We start from the raw sequence: 27,268 nt of genomic DNA on the forward strand, positions 1-27,268 counted from the left end.
ATGTATTGGTGGTTTAACTATTTTTTTGTAAAAATAAAATTCTGATGTCAAAAGTATTTAGCTTAAAAACAAATTGATGTATCTAAAAGATTTGAATACCTTTAGTTAAAGATTACTCACATTACGAACAGGTACAGTCAGTGGACAAAAGTGAGTTCCCAGTCAAAAAAAGTCCTTTCATTTCAACTAAAATAGATATTTTTCAAAATATTATCACGAAGTAACTGTATGAGCGATTTTCTAAATATAGATACCAAAAGATGTAGAAATATCTGAAGTTTTAATGTTTATTTGGTTATAATATTATTCAAGCTCATTTAAATTTTCTGACAAGATGAACAAAAAGAAAAATATTTCTTGAAAAGATTGCTTTTATTCTAACCAAAATAAAATCGTAAAAATTTGCATTTGTGTTTAACTCAGCCAATGATGAAAACAAAACTTTAGAAAATTATGACTAAATAAACAATAAAACTTCAGATATTTTTATATTTTTTGGTATCTATTTGATAAAAATTGCTCATACAGTAACTTGGTAATATTTTTTTGAAAAATATCGATTTTGGTTGAAATGATAGGACTTTTTTGAATGAGAACTCACTTTTGTCCCATGACTGTAGATTTGCTGTTTCTGCTAGCTCTCCATTGTAAATAAAAATAAATGTTCCTAATAAGAGAGACAACTAAAAAAGGGATCTCTAATTAAGGAACAATTACGGGAATTGGCAAATAGACAATTGCATTACAATTTGTCATATCTGAGCCCTTTATATTTTACTTTAAAGTTAAAGTATGGGTTTGGTTATTGATGAATGGCATAATGAAGCCAATTGTAACTGGCATATAAATCATTTATCTCTGGTCAATAGCAGTATAGTTTGCAATTAAATATTATTTTTTTATTAACATATTTCTTCATAAATCTTTCTCTAAATATTGATGTGCATCGGCCAAATTAATAATTCAAAAGCTTATTTAATTACATATCATTATGTTTAAGGTGGTACATAACAATACAGGGAGATAACTCTGTAAAATCAGCTGAACATTTTAATTACGCTTTATTGTTAAGAAAAAATGAAGATTCTCAATGATCAAAATGAGTTTTTTGTCAAACTGCTTTTTATCCAACCAATGGTTAAAAAAAAATAGATATTGATATTTTTGTCAAAGGGTCAAACTAAAAAATATTTTGTCAAAATTTTATTGAAATTTAACAAGCAAAATTAATTTTAGTCAAGGTGTAAGGTACTACCTTAATAAAGATTGGCATCTTCCAAGTTATAAATGCCAAAACTCTTTTAATTATCACATGGTTTGTAAGAAACGCCCTGCATCTAACACCCTGGTTAATAATTTATCACATACCTACATAAAATGTCAATCTAGGTTATGAGGTTATAAGAAACTTGCACTTTGAGAAAGGTAAATGTGTAGAAATTGAAATTGATTAACTTTGAACAGCATGTTATATGACATTTCAACAGATTTCACCATACTTAGTATTTAAAAAAAGTGTCAATTGACTATAAGTGAAAGCTCTGCACTTTCTCAAGTAAGGTGAGATTCATTGTCACTAATGAGTTTTCCTATTGACGGTGGGTGGTTTTCTCCAGGCACTCCTGCTTCCTCCATCAATAAAAACTGAAATAACTCAAAAGCAGTGCTGTAAAGTGGCGTTAAAACACCAAATAATCAAATTATTTACTGGAAGCATTTCTTAAGAGTCAATGCAAAGTACAAAGGTCACATTTGCATTCAAAAATTGTATCAATGGAAGTCTGAAACTTTTTAATTGCTCTCATGGTCTATTTCTGATAGTCATGTTTGAAATGATAAGACTTTGGATTTCATGTCTGAACTAAATCTGGATCACTGAGCATTGGCTTGAGTTCTAACACATAATTTGTCTAATTGAAAAAACAACATAAGATAGAAATTTAACCATTTTGTTGTATTTTATCTTTTAGATTCTTACAGTATTACAGAATGGAAATGTACAAATCAGAGATGTACTTCAAGGAAAAGTTTTATGTGAAATGAAAGTTCCTGACACACATGAAATAATGTCTCCCTGGGATCCTGTTGTTGCCATTGGTAACACAGGACAAACATTATATTTGAGAGGTAAATAAATTTAGAATTTCAGTAAAACACAGTTTAACCCCTTCCTTCTTGGAATTCCTTTTTACATACTTGATTCACATAGGATTTTTCCAATATAAAAAAATCATCAGGTTTAAAGTATAAATGCATTGCAAAAATATTTCATCAATGAAATTCCAGTCAGATATTCTCATGAATATCCTCTTTATATTAGATAGAAATTTTATTAAGTCTGATACAGATTTTTCATAGGCAAGGCATTTTAACTCAGGCATGACACACTAGGTGTCAAAAGGCGTCATTATGGAAGAAAGTACACATCAACCTTTACCGTTTGGCTCAGGGACAAAAAAACAACCAAACAACAATAACCATTACATGGTCTATATAGCCTGCTTCCACACATGAATTGATTGTAGTAACTAATTATAAACCAATTGTAAACAAATCTGCCTATTTGGACCAAATGTTGTGAGAATCTGCTTATCTGTACCAAATTTTGTGAGAGTTATGTCCATGTATGTTCTTACACAGTTTCCAGATTTTTATTTTGTTGTTAGGAAATATAGATGTTTCTTTAACAAAAAAATATACAAACTAAAAGGGAGACATCTTATTTAGAATAAAACAACTGGATAAATTATTTTATTGGTCATATAAAAGATAGAACTTTAATGTATGCTATAATTTAAATTTTGACAGTGATTGAGAGAGAACCAACAGAAACAGACGAGACAACCACAGATGCCAGTACCCCACAGGGAACAGTATTAGTCTACCCATTAAATACATTTAATACATTGGAGACTTTCTTTAACAGAAAAAGGGATTCTATTCCACTGTCAGTCCACACAACTGTAGATAAAAGGGTTGATGCTCTTATGAAGGAAAGGTAATTATATACATCTATTTATACATATGTTTCACCTGTGCATCAAGATTCCACATCTCTCTACTTCATAGTAGACTTCAAATCTTTAAGCGTGAATTATTGGTACTGTGGATTCATTATTATTCCTTGAATACCAATTTTCATGGCTTTCATGAGTACAGGTGAACTATGAAATTAAATGTTTAATGAATAGCATTTTTTCTAAAGGCTTGTATGCTGACTTCAGCAAAACCACGAAATTTAGATATCAACAAACATGCAAGTTTTCATTTATCCACGAAAATTTGGTACCAACGAAAATAATAAATCCACAGTATAAGAAATCAATGTTGTATAGATATATTTTAAGTGAACATATGAACTTCAGTTACACTTGAATTATAAAATTTATGTATTAACAGCTATCATATCAAATGCAGTGGTTTCGTCTGTTGCATTAAAATGAATTTTGTACTGGGTTTCAAGAGAGAAAATTCTATTTATAAACTTTGGGTAGTACAACTTGGCACACGGCTTGTCAGCAATTTCTCAGCCAAAATTCATATTTGGTCAACTGCTTGACAGTGCTAAATTGTAAGGTGCGAACTGTAAATGGATCTATTAGACAGAAACTTCCTGTTTTCTAGCCTTCCTATACATGTACTTTAAATCAAGACTTATAACAGGGGTGCCAATAGTCAGCAATAGCTCTGTTTGATCTGTTCTGATTTTGTTTGTGATGATATAAAAAAAAAAAGATGTGGTATGATTGCCAATGAGACAACTGTCCACAAAGAGACTAAAATGACACAGACAAAATGAGCTTACATTAAAATATATTCTGTTTAACCAAGTGAACTTTTTATACACATAAAGGATTGCAATGCAGGCATTTAGAAAAGATAGAATGCAGGAAAGGTGGAATTGTTTTAAGGAAGAAATTTGGACAATTTTACAGTACAAAGAACAAGCTGCCAGGAAAGCAGAAGAAAGAGAAGTCTATGTAAGTTTAAAGGGATTTATTTATAAGTTTCAACTAAACTTATACAGCTGTTAAGCTATGTTTGTACAGCTTTTTACCATTGATTTAAAAGCTGTTAGCCAATTTTGTACATATTAACAGCTGTTTACCAATTCTGTTCTAATTAACAGCTGTTAACCTTAAAGCTGTTTTCTCATCATTTGATAGTAACCAGTTTATATACATTTGATAACTGTAGCCAGTTTATATACATTTTAACACCAGTTAACTAATTTTTACAGCTGCATACCAATGATGAAAAGTTGGTATCCAATTTTCTTGAAACTGGTCAATTCAATTCAAAAAAAATTTACAACTATTTAAAGATTTAGTGATAAGGTATATTGACACCAACATTGTAATGGCTTTAACTGCTTAAACTAGTTTTCTCTACAAGGATCCTTTAAAATGTTCTGTTATAAAAATAAGGAGATGTGGTTTGATTGTCTATGAGACAACAACATGTAATAATCACCCACAAGCCACAAGAGGATGTAAACTGTTATAGGGCACTGTACAGCCTTCAACAATAAACAAAACAAATGTCAAACTGTTAACATTTTCCTGAGTTCAATGTAAGCAAGTGACTAACTAGTTGTAAGAAACTTAGTTAACACCTGTATAAGTTTAGAAGAAAAGATTGTTTCCTTCTCGCAAATGCCACTAATTTGTAGAGATTTGTGATTTCTTTAACCTTCTTGCAAAATGCTGATTACTGCACAAAGTGTTCATACCATTGTCCAATCCCATATTTCTTTAACCCCTTGCTTTTTGTTAACAACAGCCTTTTTAGACAATCAAAGGTTTGTTTATAAATGTTTTTGTTATTAGCTTTGTTGAAAAGTAAGATTCAACACAGCCGAAAAAATCCATCTGATAAAAAAAAAAGATTTTCATATTGATAATAGTCAGACAGATTACACAGAAAATTTTTATTAATTCTGATTGTGTATTAAGTATTATTTTTGGAGAAAAGCTGTTTAGGAAGTAATTAATGATTTTCATTTCCTAACCGATTTTATTGTATTATTTCATAAGTTTTGTAAGTAGCTTGTAATTACTTTATTCCTGTGTTTTATTTATTATACTGCTACATTTTTCTTGGGTTGTACTATAATGACCATGTAACTTGTGACGTCCGTTTTAGTAAAGTATACTTAGTGTATGAGCTTTATGGTATAAACCTGCTTCATATTGAGACAGGTATTAAGTCTTTATCAAAGGTGAAACAGTATTGTAATAGGTAATTACATATTTATCTGGACATATTTTTAATGCAATTAATTGAATTTAGAAGTAATGAAAGTCATTTTATAGAGTTTATATTTATAGGTGTTCAAAGTGGACTTTAAAAATTTAAAACTTATATTCTGAAAGTTGGTCGCTTTTACACATCAATAAAAACTCTTTCAAAACATCTTGCATAGTTACAGGTATAATTTAAAAAGAATTTTCAAATTTTTATAATCTTAAAAATTTCAAACTACTGAGCATTGGTCTTTTAAAGTACATTGTAGTGTCTCACATATAGTGGAAAAAAGGAGTTAAATGGTCATTAAAGCCATCCCAATCAAGTAAAATGTATAAAGAAATTACAAGAAGCTATTAGAAGAAACTTATTTACATGACTGTAATATATTTATATTCTGAGTTAGTTTTTGTTACTTTTGTTTATCAAAATGTTTTCACTATAGGAATATCAACGTGTTCGAGTGTTTGACGTAAAGGTAAATTGATGAAGATTTTTTCTGCTTATATATATTTATATATTGCATCTTTTATATGGGTAGTTGTTTTGGTGCTGACATTTATATCTCTAGCTTACAACTTTGTAGCGTTCATGTACTAGTGAACAACATAGTTAAATTATTTTTTATGGTCCTTTGGGTCCTCTTCACAAGACTTATTGGTAGTTTGTTCTTTTAACAGTTATCCTTATGCCAATATTTGGTGGAGGGACCTTTAGCCAGATGTTAGGATGGGCCCTTTTTTTTTTAGGGAATTTGGGATTTACTCCTATCAATCAGGACTCAGAATAATCGATGAATTTTATGGGATCATGAAATATTTTCAAGAACTCAGGATCAAACGTTTATTTTTAAGGGAATAGTGCAGAAGCAATAAATAATTGAATTGTTTCCCTGTCAGAGAAGGTAGTACTGTGGATTCAATATTATTTTTGGAATACCTTTTTAGGCATGGGAGTAGGTAAACCAAACATTTAACTGTTTAATGAAGTAGACATTATCTATAGGCTTGCAATCAGACTTTGGCAAAACCACACAATTATATATCCACTACAATTTAATCTTGATCATTAATATTGATAAATGTATCACGAAAATGAATGAATTCAAAGTACCTAGTTGAGAGAAAATAAAATCATTAAAGATAAACTAATATCCACTAAATTTGACTGAGAAAAGTAACTGTCAGTACCTAGTTCATTTTAATGTTACTAATGTTGATTGTTCTGAGTTGTCAGATAATTTTATAATTGATGAAGGCCTAGTGTTTTATTTACAGGCAATTCTGTAGCTGATATAGACCTACATTCAAAACCTCTTTCATTGTTATAACATGCTTAAATATAAAATATATAACTAGAGGTCAACATTATTGAACTGCACTAAAAAGGGGCCACACAATGGTGGAGTGGTCTTAGTAGTTCATTTACAGTATCATTTACCTGTCAACTCTGAGATTATGAGACCAAATCCCACAAATCCCACAATTCTTTATAAAAGTTACATTATCTGAGTTATATCCCATTATTAGAGAAGTCTTGCAAATGAATTGTATGCCTCTATCAAAATATGCAAACTTCATTAAAGATCGATTGTTTTCTGCTTTTTTACAATCCAAGGGGGCAAAAGAATTTTGTCTTTTGAATCTTCAATAAAAATATTTGACTTGCTAAAGATGGAGCATTTTAAATGTAAAACTAGTGAAAATTTTATCATTAACTATTCATACTGTTCGATATCCATAAACCTATGAAAATAATATTTTCATTCAATTTATGGTTAGAAATTGAGAATTTTTTATCACACTCACAGCTTTGGAATTCATAAAAGCTAGATATACTCAAATTCAATTATTGAAAATCAAAAAAAAAAAAAAAAAAGAAGATATATGCCTTTTGTTTCTTCGTGGAATAAATGTGACAGATTTAGGAAATGTGCATTTAAGATACTTAATTATTTAAGCCAGCAAATGATTTATTATAGAAACATTTTATATATATATATATATATTTATAATGCATGAATCTAACTAGAAATAAATTTCTTTGTACACATAGATTGTTGTTTCTATATAATATTAATGTACATATGATATGATAATAATTGTCTAAAGTTTCATATATATTGTCTTAAATTGAATATTTTCGTTTATTCAGTTATTGCTTTAATATTGTTTTGTTAATGTTTTTATGTGTGAATTTATATGATGAACTATACTTTTAAAAATCCTATTTACTCTGCTGTGCAAATAGAGCTGTTAATGAGAAAGAATTTCTCATCGTTCAATGTTTTGAATCTAACAAGATCATTTTCACAGAAATAAATGCTTCATTTTATTTTTTATTAGTTTTATGTCAGTTTTTTTCCCATTTTGATTTATTATATTCTTTATTTAATATTTAAGTTTTAGATTGTGTAATACTCTTTTTAAATATTTTAATTTCATATTAACAATTGCATTATGGGTAATAAATATATAATTTTTAAATTAGAATTTATACCAAGATGAATCCATGGGGTATTGTTTCTATTTTCATCATGTTCTATTTATCTTGATTGCAATTTCAGTCATAGGAAGAAAATAGTGGTGAGATTTCTTCTTTCAGATGCCGCTAGCTAGATCTCTTAATTGAAAATGCTTATCAAATATTAATGTTTACACGTATAATGTGCAAATATAATCAGCAGTAAGAACATTATCTAAAATAAACAGGTTACATAGAATTAGATCTCGGTTAGTTTATATGATACAGAATGGGTTTTCTTCTTATGTTGTAATAACCTAATTATTTTGTAGAATTAATGAGAAAAGTATAATTCCTGGTTTTCTTGACAGTTAAAGTTCTGACTTCTCAATTAAAAGTTGTGAGCAAACCATGTATAAAAAATGAAATATTATTCATTAAAATGTTCTTACTGCTTTATTATATTATTCACCTGCTAAATATTTTTTGCTTATATATATTTATAAGTGCTTATATATTACATACATGTAGTAACAGGAGAGCTTTTTGTGTATTGTTTATAACATCAGAAGTGTGAATTTTTGGAAATATTGAAAAAAAAAACAAAAAAAAAACCCCTATTTTTTGGCCCTTGGTGAATAATTATACCTTTTTGAAGAGTAGATACATGATTGTGCAAATGCAAGAACAACCAACACAATCTAAACTTGATCAGTTTGTGCTACCATTTGCAATTTTGGCAAATTCATTTGATTTTGTAGATAAACCTGATGAAAAATGTCTTTTAAAAGATACAAATAAAATAAAAGGGATTAAAAGTGTCAGTTAATTTTGCTGTTACAAACAAGATCATGACATAGGAAAAGAATATTGTAAAATGTACTTGAAACTTAGTAAAGTAGAGAAACAAAAAAAGATTGTGTTAAAATTCATTAGGAATGATTTTATGACCTCACCAAAAGTACAATTCAATACCAATTTTGACAACTGAACATCTCAGCTATGTAAATATGTCATCTAAAGATTAGATTTAAGAAAACAGTCGTTATTCTGTTTGTTTTAAAAAGGAATAGTATAAGAGAATTGATGCAATCATTCAGCAAAGTTTAAATGAAATTAGATACATTATTGCAATAGCAGCTGTTTACTTTACCATAGTATGATCATTCAACTACACAAATCCTAAAACTAGGCTTAAACATCTTTTTAATTTCTCATAAAAGCTCTTTTTTTTTCATTTGATTTGCTGTAAATCACTTAACATTATATATCTACATGCTTTTTCCTTTGAAAAATATATTTTGCACATGCTACTACCCCGTGTTTTTCTATTCAATATGGAAAAATGTAGAGGCAGCTTTACCAAAATGGGTTATTTATACCAACAGAACCTATAGTTTAAATTTATCAAACATCCATATATATATATAAGTTTTTGGGTTTGCAATGTTTGTCTTTTTGGGTCTTATATAGTTTGCTGTGTGGTATGGGAAATGGTCATTACTGAAGGTGTACAAAGACTTAATAGTTGTTTACTTCTATGTCATTTAGTCTGTTGGAGAGTTATCTCATTTGCAATCATACCACATCTTCTTGTTTTATTTTAAAACTAAAGTCTATATTATACCTGCTTTTTCATCAAAGTCAATTTTAAACCCAATTGACCACGTTGATCAGAAATATGCAATACTTTACTTCTGTAGATATTTCAGAATTTGCTGTCTGGTTAAAAACATTTGTTTTGGAAATTAAGATTTACACAAAGCTTCTCAATGAATGATAACTTTGTTTTAAAACACTTTAGCTTCAAATAATATCTGCATGCCATAATATTCTTCTTAGATATTAAAGTGTAATAAAAGTATAAAAATGATTAGTCTTGGATAATAAGATCTTGTCCAAGAAGTACTGGTTTAATTTAATAAGAGTTTATTCATTTAATGCTCATGATGTCAGGACCTTGACACATCTGCAACTGTTCAAATATTGTTTTTAATGCTGACATTGTTTTATTGATTTAACTTAAGTAACAAATTGCTAAATTGATTAATCAAACGGCCACATAAAAAATACTTGAAAAAAACGAACACATTCAAATATAACAAGTCTTGACAATGACATTCTTCTTTTATTTTTTTTAAGTGATACTTATCTTAAATTATATAGGAGCTATCTTTCTTTATATACATGTAACCATTATCTTGCAACTGTTTATTGCATAACACACATTTTCTTCTTCAACAGTTCTGTATTTCTTAAGAGAATAAGAGAATAAGATAATAGGAATACCACTTTTCATAAATCAAATTAAATATTTTTTTATAATTGAAAATATAGAAAAGTATGGAAAGATTAATTCTGACTTGCACTAAGGTTAAAATAGAAATGTTTAATATTGTTAACAATGTTTGCATAATTATTAATGATATCTATTTACAGGAAGAAAATTGATGACAAATACAGAATAAATTTGTCATAGTTTTTGTTGTTGTCAAAAATCATTTTGAATGGAGTAATTCTAATGAAAAAGCTTTTGTAATATTGTTTTGTTTTAACTATATTATCTTTGATTTTAGAATTGTCTATACATATTTTGTATAACCTTATTTTGTTGACGTCTTTGTACTTGCATTATTCAGCCATTTGAAGACCAGAGTAACTGCTATTATCTAATTAAAAACTTACGTATCAGTTTAAAATATGAGTCAATGGAAATATAGGTTATTTGTTGCTGAAATATTTACCCCAAAACAAGATAAGAGATTAACAGACATATTTTTGAATGTTACCTTTATTCAATGGTGATCAGAGATCAGAGATCACCATAAACTCCAAAATCTTTTTATAAATGGACAATAAACTTCTGGTAAAATGCCAACCACTGATATCTATTAGGGTCACGACTACAGACAGATACATTAAGGTCTGAAAGGCTTTACCAAGTTCTGGAATCAAGAAGGGGCACTTGCTTTGTTATATGAGGTTTGGATAGAGTTGCTGGGCTGATAAATATTCCAGGATTCACCTTATTTAAGACTGAGAAATTGAGAGATGCAATTTATGACATGGTTGCGTGCTGATTGAGTAATAATTATCTGAAACTAATTGGTTGTGAATTTCTTCACAGATGTGATTAAAACAACATTCTTCAATTATTACTTTATAATATTTTCAACTAGACTTATAGATTTTTTGTCAATATCAACACACTTAACCTTATTTGATAAGAGTGTATAGTTTTTAGAGGAGCCAAAAATAATAGCATTATTGTTTAAGGTCAAGAATGCTTGAAAGAGTTGCAATCAATTAAAATGCATATCAATTGAAAGGATTTTAAACAATGGGTTGGATGGAGAGTTATATATCAAGTTGTCACTTATACCACTTCTTCTTATTTCTAGTGATAAGGATCTGTAGTTATATCTTATTGAATACAGTTGAGTTGACCTTCATCTCTTGTAAAAGTAGTGAAATATATATTGACTGAAAATTCATCAAAATGATAGTGTAGTAAATTTTGGGCAGCTCTATAGCATTTGAGTCTTTGATTAAAAAGAATGATAAATAGCTGTAAACTAAAAGAGAAACATTCATAATTTCCTGAAGTTAAAATTTCTTATATGAACAAGAACAAAGTTTGAAGTTGATGAGTGTCGAATTTTCATCAAAATTAATTAAAGTTTCAGACACTTCTCATTGATTATGTGGTTGCCATTGATTTTTTTTAATAAACATGAAATATTTGTCTCTTGAAATGCTATATATCAGCATATTTAGCATGGTAAAAAATAAAACCTTTAAGTTAAGATCCTAAAAAAAAGATTTGTTTCAATTTTCTCTAAACCATGATTTTTTTTTAATTATTTAACATGAATTGAGGACTTGTACTCTTTTACTTACTGCAAGCGGCCTTTGTTTATAGAATAATCACTTTATTATACTAAAAGAAAGCCAAAATAAGAGAAAGCAAAGTTCATAAAAAAAATGCGCAAAATATATGTATGCAGTGCTAGCTGGCAGATGTCTTATGATTCAAAAAGTCTTTGTCACGTAAAAAAAAATGAAAATCAACTATTCAAGTAGTTTTGTATTTCTAGATACTTATTTTATAGTGCCATAACCCCAAAATCTGTGTAATAACCTGTTTACATAATCAATAATCTATATGTTACTTAAAGGTATAAGATTGGAACTTCATTGAACTTATTATTTATAAATTGTTTTATTTTCAGAGTCCTGGATCTTTGGGATGGACACCACTGTTTAAATGAACAATGTTAGTCTGTGATGTAGATATCAACATTCCGTCCTGTCCTGAAATTTTAAAAACATTTATTGAATTATTTATTTACACTTGTATGTATATTGTTTTAATAAATCATTTATAATAGAAAAATATTTGACTCTTATTTAATATGAAGAGATTATTTGAATAGAGTTGTCATTTACAGTCTAAGCCTCGCATGCCTGGTTGAGTTGTCATTTGAAGTCTTAGCTCGGCTTGATTGGTTTAGTTGTCATTTGAAGTCTTAACTCCGCCTGCTTGGTTGAGTTTTTATTTGAAGTTGTTAAAGCCCTGCCTTCTTGGTTTAGTTGTCATTTGCAGTCTTAGCTCCGCCTGCTTGGTTTAGTTGTCATTTGCAGTCTTAACTCTGCCTGCTTGGTTTAGTTTTCGTTTGCAGTCTTAGCTCAGCCTACTTGGTTTATTTGTCATTTGCAGTCTTTAAAGCTCCGCCTGCTTAGTTTAGTTGTCATTTGCAGTCTTAGCTCAGCCTACTTGGTTTAGTTGTCATTTGCAGTCTTTAAAGCTCCGCATGCTTAGTTTAGTTGTCATTTGCAGTCTTAGCTCCGCCTGCTTGGTTAAGTTGTCATTTACAGTCTTAGCTCCGCCTGCTTGGTTTAGTTGTCATTTACAGTCTTAGCTCCACCTGCTTGGTTTAGTTTTCGTTTGCAGTCTTAGCTCAGCCTACTTGGTTTAGTTGTCATTTGCAGTCTTTAAAGCTCCGCCTGCTTAGTTTAGTTGTCATTTGCAGTCTTAGCTCTGCCTGCTTGGTTTAGTTGTCATTTACAGTCTTAGCTCCGCCTGCTTGGTTTAGTTTTCGTTTGCAGTCTTAGCTCAGCCTACTTGGTTTAGTTGTCATTTGCAGTCTTTAAAGCTCCGCCTGCTTGGTTTAGTTTTCGTTTGCAGTCTTAGCTCAGCCTACTTAGTTTAGTTGTCATTTGCAGTCTTAGCTCTGCCTGCTTGGTTTAGTTGTCATTTACAGTCTTAGCTCCGCCTGCTTGGTTTAGTTTTCGTTTGCAGTCTTAGCTCAGCCTACTTAGTTTAGTTGTCATTTGCAGTCTTAGCTCTGCCTGCTTGGTTTAGTTGTCATTTACAGTCTTAGCTCCACCTGCTTGTTTGCAGTCTTAGCTCAGCCTACTTGGTTTAGTTGTCATTTACAGTCTTAGCTCCGCCTGCTTGGTTTAGTTTTCGTTTGCAGTCTTAGCTCAGCCTACTTAGTTTAGTTGTCATTTGCAGTCTTAGCTCTGCCTGCTTGGTTTAGTTGTCATTTACAGTCTTAGCTCCACCTGCTTGGTTTAGTTTTCGTTTGCAGTCTTAGCTCAGCCTACTTGGTTTAGTTGTCATTTGCAGTCTTTAAAGCTCCGCCTGCTTAGTTTAGTTGTCATTTACAGTCTTAGCTCCACCTGCTTGGTTTAGTTTTCGTTTGCAGTCTTAGCTCAGCCTACTTGGTTTAGTTGTCATTTGCAGTCTTTAAAGCTCCGCCTGCTTGGTTTAGTTTTCGTTTGCAGTCTTAGCTCAGCCTACTTAGTTTAATTGTCATTTGTAGTCTTAGCTCTGCCTGCTTGGTTTAGTTGTCATTTACAGTCTTAGCTCCGCCTGCTTGGTTTAGTTTTCGTTTGCAGTCTTAGCTCAGCCTACTTAGTTTAGTTGTCATTTGCAGTCTTAGCTCTGCCTGCTTGGTTTAGTTGTCATTTACAGTCTTAGCTCCACCTGCTTGGTTTAGTTTTCGTTTGCAGTCTTAGCTCAGCCTACTTAGTTTAGTTGTCATTTGCAGTCTTTAAAGCTCCGCCTGCTTGATTTAGTTTTCGTTTGCAGTCTTAACTCAGCCTACTTAGTTTAGTTGTCATTTGCAGTCTTAGCTCTGCCTGCTTGGTTTAGTTGTCATTTACAGTCTTAGCTCCACCTGCTTGGTTTTGTTTTCGTTTGCAGTCTTAGCTCCACCTGCTTGGTTTAGTTTTCGTTTGCAGTCTTAGCTCCGCCTGCTTGGTTTAGTTTTCGTTTGCAGTCTTAGCTCAGCCTACTTAGTTTAGTTGTCATTTGCAGTCTTAGCTCTGCCTGCTTGGTTTAGTTGTCATTTACAGTCTTAGCTCCACCTGCTTGGTTTAGTTTTCGTTTGCACTCTTAGCTCAGCCTACTTGATTTAGTTGTCATTTGCAGTCTTTAAAGCTCCGCCTGCTTAGTTTAGTTGTCATTTACAGTCTTAGCTCCACCTGCTTAGTTTAGTTTTCGTTTGCAGTCTTAGCTCAGCCTACTTGGTTTAGTTGTCATTTGTAGTCTTTAAAGCTCCGGCTGCTTGGTTTAGTTTTCGTTTGCAGTCTTAGCTCAGCCTACTTAGTTTAGTTGTCATTTGCAGTCTTAGCTCTGCCTGCTTGGTTTAGTTGTCATTTACAGTCTAAGCTCCGCCTGCTTGGTTTAGTTTTCGTTTGCAGTCTTAGCTCAGCCTACTTAGTTTAGTTGTCATTTGCAGTCTTAGCTCTGCCTGCTTGGTTTAGTTGTCATTTACAGTCTTAGCTCCACCTGCTTGGTTTAGTTTTCGTTTGCAGTCTTAGCTCAGCCTACTTGGTTTAGTTGTCATTTACAGTCTTAGCTCCGCCTGCTTGGTTTAGTTTTCGTTTGCAGTCTTAGCTCAGCCTACTTAGTTGAGTTGTCATTTGCAGTCTTAGCTCTGCCTGCTTGGTTTAGTTGTCATTTACAGTCTTAGCTCCACCTGCTTGGTTTAGTTTTCGTTTGCAGTCTTAGCTCAGCCTACTTGGTTTAGTTGTCATTTGCAGTCTTTAAAGCTCCGCCTGCTTAGTTTAGTTGTCATTTACAGTCTTAACTCCACCTGCTTGGTTTGGTTGTTATGGCTGGCTGAAACTGACTCCCTAATGTGGATCAAATAAAGATGAACAAAAAACTTAAGAAACCATTCTCTACTTTTCTCTACTTAGTGAACTACAAAATCTGGACATTAGCTTTCTCGTTTGAATTGTTTTACATTGTCATTTTGGGGCCTTTTATAGCTGACTATGCAATATGGGCTTTGCTCACTGTTTTAATCCGTGTGGTGACCTATAGCTGTTATTTTGGTCTCTTGTGGAGAGTTGTCTTATTAAGAATCATACCACATCTTCTTTTTTTATATAATCAAAACCGTGTTTTTGTGTACTGTTAAATTGTTCCTTTTAAAATTGTTACACTATGATGACTGCTGTACCCATATTTGACTACTTAGTATTTTATTTATTATGTCTGTTTTGTACACCCATCACTGTAAATATAACGGAATTTGACGAGACTCAACAAAGTGAGAGGTTTAGCGCTATAAAACCAGGTGTAATCCACCATTTTATACATTTGAAAATGCCTGTACCAAGTCAGAAATATGACAGTTCTTGCCCATTCGTTTGGCATATTATTGAAAAGGTTCACAAAGTAATAACTATGCGTATTAAGTTTTAAACTATACTAGTAACTAGTTTAATCACATTTCCATATTTCGTGAACAAGGAATAGAGACCAAAACCAATATTTAGCATATACTTTTGATATAATTTCTTTATTCCAAAAGTAATACAGCTTAAAGTATCAAGTACAATTAATTTCGCATTGAATATAGTAAGCATCAAATAGTACAATAAGGTAAATTATTAATATACAATTCATACATTAAAAAAAATATTCTTGGAGCATGATAATAATTAACACAGTTTAACAATCTTAATTGAAGTATGATATACACATTCAAGGATTACAATTTTTTTCGACAATACATAAATACTTCCCAAAATTACTATTTTTACATCATATTGAACACGAGAGCTATGTTTCAAGTCTATGTGAATACATGTTTATGGTAAAAAAATTTTTTTAAAATATATTAACCTTGGAGTTTGGTATTTCTTTTACATTACATTTTTTTTAAAAGATTTAACTTTCTTGTAGTTTACACTAAAACTCGTTAACTATGTTACTCTTCAATTGAACTAATAGTTGTCTTTATAAAAAGACGTTGCTTTGTTATACTTTAGGGATCAATTATAGCATATTATACCTTCCAAATCAACAGCAATAGTCCGGCGGCTTTGTGAAAAATTGTGCACATCCTGTTACAAGCATGAAATTTGGCATAGACCTTCCTCAACTATTACTCTTTTATTTCAGATAGGGAGGCATTTGAAAAAAATGTCTCACTTCCGGTAAAATCCAAAATGGCGGACGACATACTTAAATCAGCCCAATATCGAAGGCTAGCGTGTAAAATGTGTTATTATCATGCTACTATCATAATATTTGGTACAGACCTTTGTTTTTTATTACTTTTAGATAAATTAAATAGATCAGATGTCTTCAGAAACCCAACTTCCGGTTAAAATCCAACATGGCGGACATTGTACTCAAATAAGCTTATTTTTTAGGGAGGGTAATTGAAATGTGTTTTAACGTATTGCTACTATCATCACATTGTGAAGGAACCTTTCTTTGGTGCTTCTGATGGCTAGAATGTATAAGACATATGTCTTAAAAACCCTTACTTCCGGTAATAACCAAAATGGGGGACATAGAAATATTTTTTTTTTATTCAAATTTCATTTTTTTTCAAAATGTAAAGAGAATGATTTTATTTTGTGTTGGTCATTAAACTTTTGGCGTAAAGTTATCCCCAAAACCACTTATTCTAGCATGTTGTAAATGTTAAGATATAAAGTTGACACTTCCGGTAAAAATATGACGTAAATTTCAAAGATGAGTCCTCAATCTATTTCTCCGATGTAGAGTTTTGGATAGATTGATTAAAACAAAACGAAATCACTATAGTATTAAAAAATATTTAAAATTACTAATATTTGGCCAAGAATACATGTTTATTCACAGTGACCACCACATGCACACATCGCAGTGCATGGAATACCCGGTTTTCCACATTACAAATAACCGCGGCATTCTTTCTTACATCCATAATGTACCAGCTTCTGAAAAATTGATGAGGTCTCAGAAAGAGTTTTTTTTAAAAGGAATCCTCTTTGTCCCTTCGCGATCCACTAATGACTAGACTAGGTAGCATAAGAGTCAATCCCAAGCTCGTCTCACTAAACACATGCATTAGTATATTGCACGTTTTACATGCTTGAAAAGACTAGGCCAAGTCGTGGGAAAAGCCTCACTTATAATGAGCTTTCCATTTTGTGCAAAAATTGACTTTCTTGCTTCGTTAATCATGTTAGCTCAATCTGATAAAAATTGTGCGAACTTACAGTAAAACCCCGGTGATTAAGGCTGATCAATCATCATTCTTTATGTTAAAGTCACATCTTCTAATACCATCAATGTCTCCCGTATTTTTTTCCTTTTAAAGCAAAGAGAGAACCGTATCACAACCGGTAAAGGCATTGGTCAGAAATAAGTGTGTGTGATCACTCATTGCCTAATGCATTTGAAAGGCCATTGATAGATATTATTCCAAAGATTTTTGCCTCCCCAAACACAATCCATAGTTTGTCTGCCCCTATGTCACGGAATAGCGAAATAGTATTGACAGCATCATCAGTGACTGTTAATCATGACTCGTTTAAGTTCGTGTTTCACTGCATCAGACACATGCACCATGATTTAAGGGTCAGTCTCTTTATGTGAACCTGGTGCTACACTTAAAATACATCACGTGGTGGATAAGATAGAATATCCTGAGCATGTGTTGCTACAACTATCATACTCATCAAAGACTTCATCCACTCTTGTTACAGTTTCAAGGTATTTTATTAAGGTAAGGACATAATACCCAATTATCATACTCGTTCGGAAACACTTTTAACTGTAACAACAGTGGATGTAGTGTCGGATGTGAACTTAGACAATACTGGTAGTTTGAAAGCTGCTAAAAGAAGCAAGAGCAACATTTAGGGGAAAGGGAATACACAGACGAATCCAGGATTAAAAACATCCTCAAAATTGGCAAAGTTTTCTGAGAGATGACGACAGTAAGAAAGAACTTTTAAGGTTTCATTCACAGCAGCTTGCTTAATACAATTTTGAGTACAAAGTAGTTGAAGCAACAAATGCTCAGGATGTTCAGTGTAATCCAACACTTGATGATGTTTCAAGTTTAGCACCATGTTTACACGAAGAGGCTGACACTAGAATCAAGATCGATGTGTCTGATGCGGTGAAACACAGACTTAAATGAGTCATGACTCAAACAGATACTGATGTCATTGCTGTTTCGCTATTCCGTGACATAGGGGCAGACAAACTTTGGTTTGCATTTAGAAGGGAAAAAGTATAAGATATATATCAATCAATGACCTTTCAAATGCATTAGGCATTAAAAGATAACACGTTTGCTGGAAAAGGAACTGCGTTGGTGACATTAATGGAGTTTGAAGATGTGACTATAGCATTTAGAATAATGATTGACCAGCCATCATCACAATATGGATTTGATAAGTTTTATGTCATTGAAAACGATACGTGGTTTTGTTGTAAGATCGAAAAAAAAAGAAACAGATTTGGTTAACAACGCAAGAAAATATGTGTTTTTGGAATTTAACGATGTGAGAAACAATACCGCAGTCTTTGTAAATGTTGGAAATCAGCTCTCCGATTGTGAATTGCGGTCTAACGAGTATGCTGATTAGGTATTATGTCCTTAATATAATACCTTGAAACTGAAATACGAGTGGATGAAGTCTTGGATGTGTATGGTAGTTATAGCAACAAATGGTCAGGATATTCTATCTTATCCACCACGTGATGTTCTCAAGTTCAGCACCAAGTTCACATTTAGAGGCAGACACTAAAATCATGGTGGATGTGTCTGATGCAGTCAAACACGAGCTTTAACGAGTCATGATTTGAACAGTCGTTAATGATGATGCTGTCACTACTGTTTCGCTATTGTGTCACATAGGGGTAGACGATCTATGGATTGTGTTTGGGAGAGCAAAAGACTTTGGATGAATATCTATCAAATGGCCTTTCAATTGCACTAGGCAATGAGTGATTTAATCAGACTAAATCACCGGGGTTTTACTGTAAGATCGCACAAACTTAACAGATGGGTATAACATTGTTAACGAAGCAAGAAAATAACTATTTGCGCAAAAGGGAAGGCTTTTTGATGCTGTCCCTCAACTTGGTCATGTCTTTTCCAGCATGTAAATCATGCAATATACTTGGGTAGTTGTTTAGGGAGACGAGCTTGGGATTGGCTCTTATGCTACCCACTCAAGGTGAGGACAAAGAGAATAGCTTTTTAAAAACTCTTTTTGAGACCTCATCATTTTGTCATAAGCTTGTACATTGTGGATGTAAGAAGGATACCGCGGTTATTTTTAATTTTGAAAATCGGGTATCCCGTGCACTGCGATGTGTGCATGTCATGGTGACTGTGAATAAAAATGTATTCTTGGCCAAATAGTAGTAACTTTAAATATTTTTTAGTACTGTAGTGATTTCGTTTTGTTTTAATCAATCTATCCAAAACTCTACATCGAAGAAATTGATTGAGGACTCATCTTTGAAATTTACGTCATATTTTTACCGAAAGTGTCAACTTTATGTCTAAACATAACAACATGCTAGAAGAAGTGGTTTGGGGATAACTTCTCACCAAAAGTTTAATGACCATCACAAAATAAAATCATTTTCTTTACATTTTGAAAAAAGTTGAAAATTTGAATAAAAAAATGATATTTCTATGTCCGCCATTTTGGATATTTAAAGAAGTAAGAATTTTTAAGGCATATGTCTTATACATTGTATCCATCAGAAGCACCAAAGAAAGAATCCTTCACAATGTAATGATAGTAGCAATACGTTAAAACACATTTCAATTACCCTCCCTAAAAAATAAGCTCATTTAAGTACAATGTCCGCCATGTTGGATTTTAACCGGAAGTGGGGTTTCTGAAGACATCTGATCTATTTAATTTATCCAAAAGTAGTAAAAAACAAAGGTCTGTACCAAATATTATGATAGTAGCATGATAATAACACATTTTTACACGCTAGCCTTCGATATTGGGCTGATTTAAGTATGACGTCCGCCATTTTGGATTTTACCGGAAGTGAGACATTTTTTTCAAATGCCTCCCTATCTGAAATAAAAGAGTAATAGTTGAGGAAGGTTTATGCCAAATTTCATGCTTGTAACAGGATGTGCACAATTCGTCTGAAATATGCTTGTAGCCGCCGGACTACAAATGATGCTTTAAAAACTTTTCAAAGAAATAAAATAAGTTAGAAGTTGAAACTTCTCAATTATTCAGAAATGTAATAAATTCGAACATCAAATAAGAATGTGTTATAAAAAAAGAAATAATATTATTCCATTTACGCCATTTTCTCTCTCTCTTTCTGTCCTATCTTTATTTTAGCACAAGTTAGTAGAGCGGTTTTACTCTGTTTACCAACGAACTTCATACACAGCTGCGTGTCTATTTTGTCTATTGCAGACTAATAACAGATTGTATTCTTTACTGTAATAAATTGCACTTGGGTTTTCAAGACCGTCCTTGTCAGTTAGGATAATCTGCTGGGTTTTGCCATTATTCGATATAGCCATAATGACATTTGACTGCTCACCAGCTACATATACATTGCCTCTTGCGTCTGCTGTAATACTTGAAGAATGGTTACTATGCTTTAAATCACTATTACAATAAACCCATGATTGACTTCCATCTTTGCCTAAACAAACCAGATCTCCCTCGTCATTAGAATATATAACATTTCCTGAAGAAGTCACCAGGTTATATACATTTTCAACGTCTACTGGATAATTATTAATAAAGCATCCAGATAGATCTAAAACATTAATCCCCTGCTCATATGATACAACATACAACTTCCCATTATCGTGTGATATACCCCAAATCCAGTTTAAAACATCGAGTTCAATATTCCGTTCAATTCGATCAGAGGCAATGTCGACGATAGCAATATTTTTGTCGGTAAATGTAACGACAATTTTACTGCGACCTATGATAGTTGCATCAAATGGAGGAAATGGAAGTGCGATATCACGATCATGCGATCCATTCTCATTATAAATATTCAAAAACACTTTGTTTAGATCCCAAATCATTATTTGTTTATTTGGTAAAATCAAACAGTTAATTATATCGCAAGGGACGCCTTCGAGATTTATTATGTTTTTAAGCTTTAATTGAATAGTCTCTACGCTCTTCACAGACGTGATTTTGAGTTGGGCTTGTTCTACCTTTGGTTCAACAAACGTTTCGCAACTCTTTGATGTAGCCATAGTAGTTGTGCCATACATCTCTATGTTCTCTAAACTGGATTGAATCTTAAGATTTGTTTCAAATTTAAGGACCAAAGATGACATATCAGTCACTAGTGATTTAACTATTTCTTTTTCTTTGTTCGAGTTTTCTGTCATAGTTTTTATTCCGACAAAGGCTTGAACATCAGATAAACATGTTTTCATCTGAAAAATTCTATCCTTGATATATCTAAGCTGTGTTTGTTTTTTGAGTAATGTACTTTTCGAAGACGATATTTCTTGCTGACAATGTCCGTATTTCGCTGTCAACTGGATCAGTGTTTTTTTAAGCAGTCTATCAAAATACAAAATAATTTCTTCATGTTCTGCCTGTATTGCCATCTTTATACCTTTTTCGGTTTCTAAAATACTACCTAAATTTTTGTCTTGGAACTTTAATCCGTTTTCGATATTTTCCATTAAATTATCAATATTTAGTTCTAAGTCAATCAGTGCAGTAGATGTTTTGGCTCCCTTTGCGGCATCCTTTAGGGATAATAGATCTTGGCATTTACTGTGTTCTGACTGAACACATAAAATACAAATCACGCTGTCATGCCCTGGGCAGAAATATTCATAGGTTTTCTGATGTACTTGACAAATCTGTGGAATTGTCATTTGTCCAACCTTCAGGTATTCTGAAACTGTAACCAAATGATGTTGTCTGGACATTTTTGCAGCTTTATGCAATCTCAAACATTCGTCACAATACCCTTCATCACAGTCAGAGCACCATTTTGCTGCCTTCTTAGTAACATTTTCATACTCACATGGTCCACAGTGAATTATTTCTCCACCAGAATCCCCCATCTTTTATAAACTACAATACAAAAGTTTTTCTTCATGAATATTTAAAAATTCCTTGGTCCAGGTAACATAATCTTTAGATCGGACAATACAGTAGATACTGTGCGAAAATTGAAGCGCGAATATATATTGTGTGCAGTGCAATACTTTTTGTGAAGTTGTCATGAAACGTTTCTATATTTGTTTTGTTATCGTGTTTGTTTGAACTTGTAGCTGTCTTCGTCAAATAAAATCATGTACCGGGTATGTGTTAGTTAGAGGTATATGGGGAGGGTTGAGATCTCACAAATATGTTTAACCCCGCCGCATTTTTGCGCCTGTCCCAAGTCAGGAGCCTCTGGCCTTTGTTAGTCTTGTATTATTTTAATTTTAGTTTCTTGTGTACAATTTGGAAATTAGTATGGCGTTCATTATCACTGAACTAGTATATATTTGTTTAGGGGCCAGCTGAAGGACGCCTCCGGGTGCGGGAATTTCTCGCTACATTGAAGACCTGTTGGTGACCTTCTGCTGTTGTTTTTTTATTTGGTCGGGTTGTTGTCTTTTTGACACATTCCCCATTTCCATTCTCAATTTTAGTAATAATGTTGTCATAATTGACAACACAAGACTTTCGTAGCTTCTACTTACTGCTCTTTGTGAGGCAGGAGTGGAAAAGGCAAATTAAGGACAAAAATAAATAAGACCATAACCCACCAATAGAAAAACCCATAAAACAGCTAGAGATCAACTTACAGTTTCCAACAAAAGACAGGTGTATGTATACACTACTCTAGAGAACCAATGTATTTATTCATCTGAAAAATAGCCCTAAGTTGTAAATGGCTTGGTTTAAATATCGGTGATTTACCTCTTTCAGTAAGGTTTTTGAAAAAATGACTTAGACCCAGGTCTTGAAAAATGACAAAAATACATTAAACAATCTATGATAGCAGGTGCAAAATTCAACATGTGCTAAATCTGCTTGTGAAGTTTAAGGGGTCTGTTTTACTGCAGTAAGAGTTTACTTTATTGTACGAAACTTGTACTATCCTAAATTATTTATCAACAGCAGTTGTACAATTTCAATATATGTGCAATCTTCTAGTTAAGTTTCATTGGTCTAGGTTAACACCGTAGGAGGAGTTCATTACATTAGATACCACTATAACAATTTATAGCATTTTTATTAACGGACACCATATAGAGGGTTCTCCATATAGTATTTTGTCTGTTTTGTTTTCTTTAACTTATAAAATCTTATCCCTTTGAACCTTGTTCAGCTGCTTTTGACTTCTGGTGACACTAAGTAAAACATTATAACCAAACACTGAATAAGTACATTTAAAAGTATCACATTATATAATACGTCTACATGGTTCAGGTAAATACCGTAATAGTTGTCTCCCTTTTAGATTATTGATAATATATATACTTTTTTTGTTCAAGTATTTGGAAATATTTCAAACACCGTCTTTTAATACAATTATACATGAACAAAGTACAGAGTAATGATTTGTATTTCAAAATGGCTTTTAGAAGTAGATTGCGGATTGTTACACTTGGTATTTATAAACAAACCGTTTTGATTTACACGAAAATTAAATAGAGCGGGCCCCAAACCCTATAGCATTTGTCTTTTTAAGAAATACATTTTTACCTTTAATAACCAAGATTTTTTGCCTATACATGTGTTGCCAGTGGCAGATTCAGAACGTTTCGTAAAAGGGGGACTGATCGGCTGACCTAAGGGGGGCGCTTCAGTGATTCCCTGTACAATCAACCAAATTTTTCTCACGAAAAGCGGGTCGGGGGGCAGCCTGAGGGTCCGCCCCTAGACGTCTATGGTCGCAAAATTCAGGAAAGAAGAATTCACCTATACAAACGAGTCGAGACTGATATAAATCGATCCATGACAAAGACCTGGAAGTTGTATCTATTTATATTCTGGTTTTAATTCAGTTCGAAGTAAAACAAAAAGTAAAATATGTCAAAGCAAACACAAATCTAATTTTTTTTTTTTTTAATTGAAGCATTACTTACTGAACTTATTTTTTGCAGTATCGGCTACTTTAATCAGTAATCAACTTGATTCCTTTCATGAGTTATTAAAGTTGTTACTATGGGTGATTAAACGTCACGTGACACAGTCAATAGATATTTTTTAATGTTAAACTCCCGCGCTATTTTAATTTGATCTATGCATACAACTTTCATATAAAAAACATTTTATTAGATAAAAGTATGTCAATAAAGGTTTTGAATTTGTAAATATTGCCTGTCTTTTTAACGAATATTCTGTTTAAGACCAAATTCCTGGATATTTTTGATAATACTGAACTCCCTCTTATTTGTTATATTTACAAGAAATCTACCCGGAATTATGTGTTTAGTTATGGTCATTTGTGTAAAGATTTAAAGATCATTGAAAATACACCTATTTCATGCAATTGCAGTAATTCATAATACACTTATGACCCCATTCCCATGTCATAATAGGAGACCTAAACATCGTTCGCGACCGAGTTAAAATCATTCCTCAGTAAAGGACCTAAATATCGTCCCCGTCAACTATTAATTGGAATGAGTGTCGTTATGTCATCCACGACTTACTCCGCACCTACTGTTTGAAATGGGTAAAACAGGAAAAAGCTGAAAAAAAATCTGTGGACTCTTTTTTTTAATTCAGTAATGAAGATAGTTGATATTCGAATACAACATGTTTTTAAAGAACACTTTACTCTCAACAACAACCATAACAACTTTATTTTGCGTATCAACCATAAACTTAAAGAACTAGCCAAGGAATTTGTTTGTGTCCCGGCTAATAAAGCTGCTAATAATGTCATCATTATTGTTTGACGTAAATTTTATATTGAGGTTCTGAAAAAGGAATTCATAAATTCACCAACATTTCAACTGACTTCATTTTCAGAAAACGACATCTGTAACAAACACAAACTTTTAGCTAATTCTTTTCAAGCAGAACCAAATACAGTGAAAGTCCGAACAACTATGTACTGGCTTCCGAAGCTACACAAAAAAACCTTACAAATTTAGATTTTTTCATCTTCAAGCCATTGTTCCACTACTAAATTGTCCATTTTACTTACTAGTACACTTGTTAAAAAATGTACAATAAACAATCTGATAATAAATTGTTCAAATAAGGCTTTTGGAAATAGTGGAATTAATAACTTTTATAAAGTGTCAAAAACTCGTTGGAAGCACTTGATAAATAGCATGCATATATTGGTGATTTTGAATCTGTTCAAAGTTTTGATTTTTCTACCCTATATACCACTTTGCCTCATATTCTTAATAAGAAAAAAATCACACACCTAATTAACTGGTCATTTAAAAATTCAGAATGCGAGTACATATGTTCAAACTCTTTTAGATATTTTTTTAGCAGCAATAAACAAAAGAACTATGTCAATTGAACATGCTTTAATACTGTATACGCGCTTGAATTTTTACTTGATAACATCTTTGTTTGTTTCAACCTCAGATGCCACTATATGAAATGCTAAACTTGAAAGAAAAATTTTTTTTTCGACTCGTAGCCAAAACAAAAAGATTCCGTATATCGTCAAGTTATTGGAATTCCAATGGAGACTAACTGTGCACCACTGAATGTGGACCTGCTTTTGTATTGTTATGAGTTACAATTTATGACTTAAATTAGCAAAGACCCTTCGAAACACCATTTGATAAAAGAAAATTAACAATACTTTAAGATATTTGGATGATATATTGGCTTTCCAATAATGACGACTTCAGTATGTATACTAAAGAAATTTATCCTGTTAAAATTACACTAAATAAAGCTAATACTAAAAATGACCACTGCCCTTTCCTCGATCTTGATATCTATATCATTAACGTGAAGCTTAATACAAAAAAATATGATAAAAAGAGATGATCGTTAATTATCCATTTTTAGATGAACGTCACCATCTTATGGTGTTTATATATCTCAACTTGTACGATTCGCTCGTGTATGTTTCAACGTAAACAAATAGATTTTAGCGAGAGAAATTTATATATTACTGAAAAATTATTACACCAGGGTTTTCAATATCACAAACTAGTCAAAAGATTTACCAAACTTTATCATCGGCTTATTAAGAAGGGATATAGTTACGTTACTGCTATCGCCGGGTCATATTTTAGCTTTTATATTGATTCACTTATAGGATCTTTGCATCGGAACTAAACACATTTATTTAAAAAAAAAAACAGTTGTTGGCATGACACGGGTTATGTTATGCTAATATGTTTTATGATAGTATGATACTAAACCCCTAACAGGAGGGATTGTGACTGATATTTATATGACGAAGACATAAACTTTCAATCAGTTTAATTGAGATCTGGAGCTGGCATGTCAGTTAACTGATAGAAGTCTGTTGTTATTTATGTAGTATTGTCATTTTATTCATTTTCTTTTGTTACATCTTCTGAAATCGGACTAGGATTTCTCTTGAAATGACTTTTGTGCGTATTGTTATGCGTTTACTTTTTTACATTGGCAAGAGGTATAAAGGGAGGGTTGAGTTCTCATAAACAAGTTTAATTTCGCCGCAGTTTTGCACCTGTCCCAAGTCAGGAGCCTCTGGCCTTTGATAGTCTTGTATAATTTTAAGGACCAGCTAAAGGACTCCTACAGGTGCGGGAGTTTCTCGCTACATTGAAGACCCATTGGCGGCCTTCGGCTGTCGTCTTTTCTATGATCGGGTTGTTGTCGCTTTGACAAATTCCCCATTTCCTTTCTCAATTTTAAATTTCATGACTATAACATATTTCAAATTAAATCAGTTTAACATACACGTAATCAAGTTAGTCAAGAAATGCCGTTAATTATATCTATTATTGTTAATACATTCTCATCTATACAATTTTTCTGATTTTGATTTCACAGGGTCAACATAGAAATTGACCGACCACAATTACCATTGCCACATCTCATTGCCATGAAGATTATTTGGCTCCGCCCCCTCAGTCATGGTCTATTGACTTGGAATGGTTTGCTTACTTTACATGTATTTCTTTGTGATTATGTCAGTTTATGGAGATTCACTTGTGGTACATCAATGATAATTGGTATGCAGATGTATTAGCATTGTCACATCTCATTGCAATGGAGATTATTTGGCTCCGCCCCCTCAGTCATGTTCTATTGACTTTGATTGGTTTGCTTACATTACATGTATTAGTTTGTGATT

The 27,268-nt window shown here is 32.2% G+C and overlaps 2 protein-coding genes across 6 annotated transcripts in view; one reads left to right on the forward strand and one right to left on the reverse strand.

The window, feature by feature from the left end:
- The window catches only part of LOC134715302 (WD repeat-containing protein 93-like), a 32,665-nt gene extending 20,601 nt beyond the window's left edge, over positions 1-12,064 (forward strand). For 2 of the 5 annotated variants that reach the window (XM_063577413.1, XM_063577412.1), the window contains 5 exons: positions 1,971-2,127; positions 2,809-2,998; positions 3,854-3,980; positions 5,693-5,725; positions 11,943-12,051. In XM_063577413.1, coding sequence (XP_063433483.1) covers positions 1,971-2,127; positions 2,809-2,998; positions 3,854-3,980; positions 5,693-5,725; positions 11,943-11,981 — 546 coding nt within the window. In that variant the 3' untranslated portion in view covers positions 11,982-12,051. Of the gene's footprint in view, positions 1-1,970; positions 2,128-2,808; positions 2,999-3,853; positions 3,981-5,692; positions 5,726-7,813; positions 7,833-11,942 lie in introns of all 5 variants that reach the window. The other 3 variants (XM_063577414.1, XM_063577411.1, XM_063577415.1) reach the window with 3 other exon arrangements.
- Positions 12,065-20,375: 8,311 nt separating this feature from the next.
- On the reverse strand, positions 20,376-22,064 carry LOC134716617 (uncharacterized). Its single transcript, XM_063579627.1, has one exon. It carries the CDS (start codon positions 22,062-22,064, stop codon positions 20,376-20,378), a length of 1,689 nt encoding a protein of 562 aa, XP_063435697.1.
- Between the last annotated feature and the right edge of the window lie 5,204 nt (positions 22,065-27,268).

Source organism: Mytilus trossulus, chromosome 4, assembly GCF_036588685.1.
Source record: "Mytilus trossulus isolate FHL-02 chromosome 4, PNRI_Mtr1.1.1.hap1, whole genome shotgun sequence".
NCBI lineage: Eukaryota > Metazoa > Mollusca > Bivalvia > Mytilida > Mytilidae > Mytilus > Mytilus trossulus.

Bases quoted from the DNA above. Each gene is read 5' to 3' on its own strand.
- LOC134716617 (XM_063579627.1), bottom strand. From the start codon at position 22,064: ATGGGGGATTCTGGTGGAGAAATAATTCACTGTGGACCATGTGAGTAT.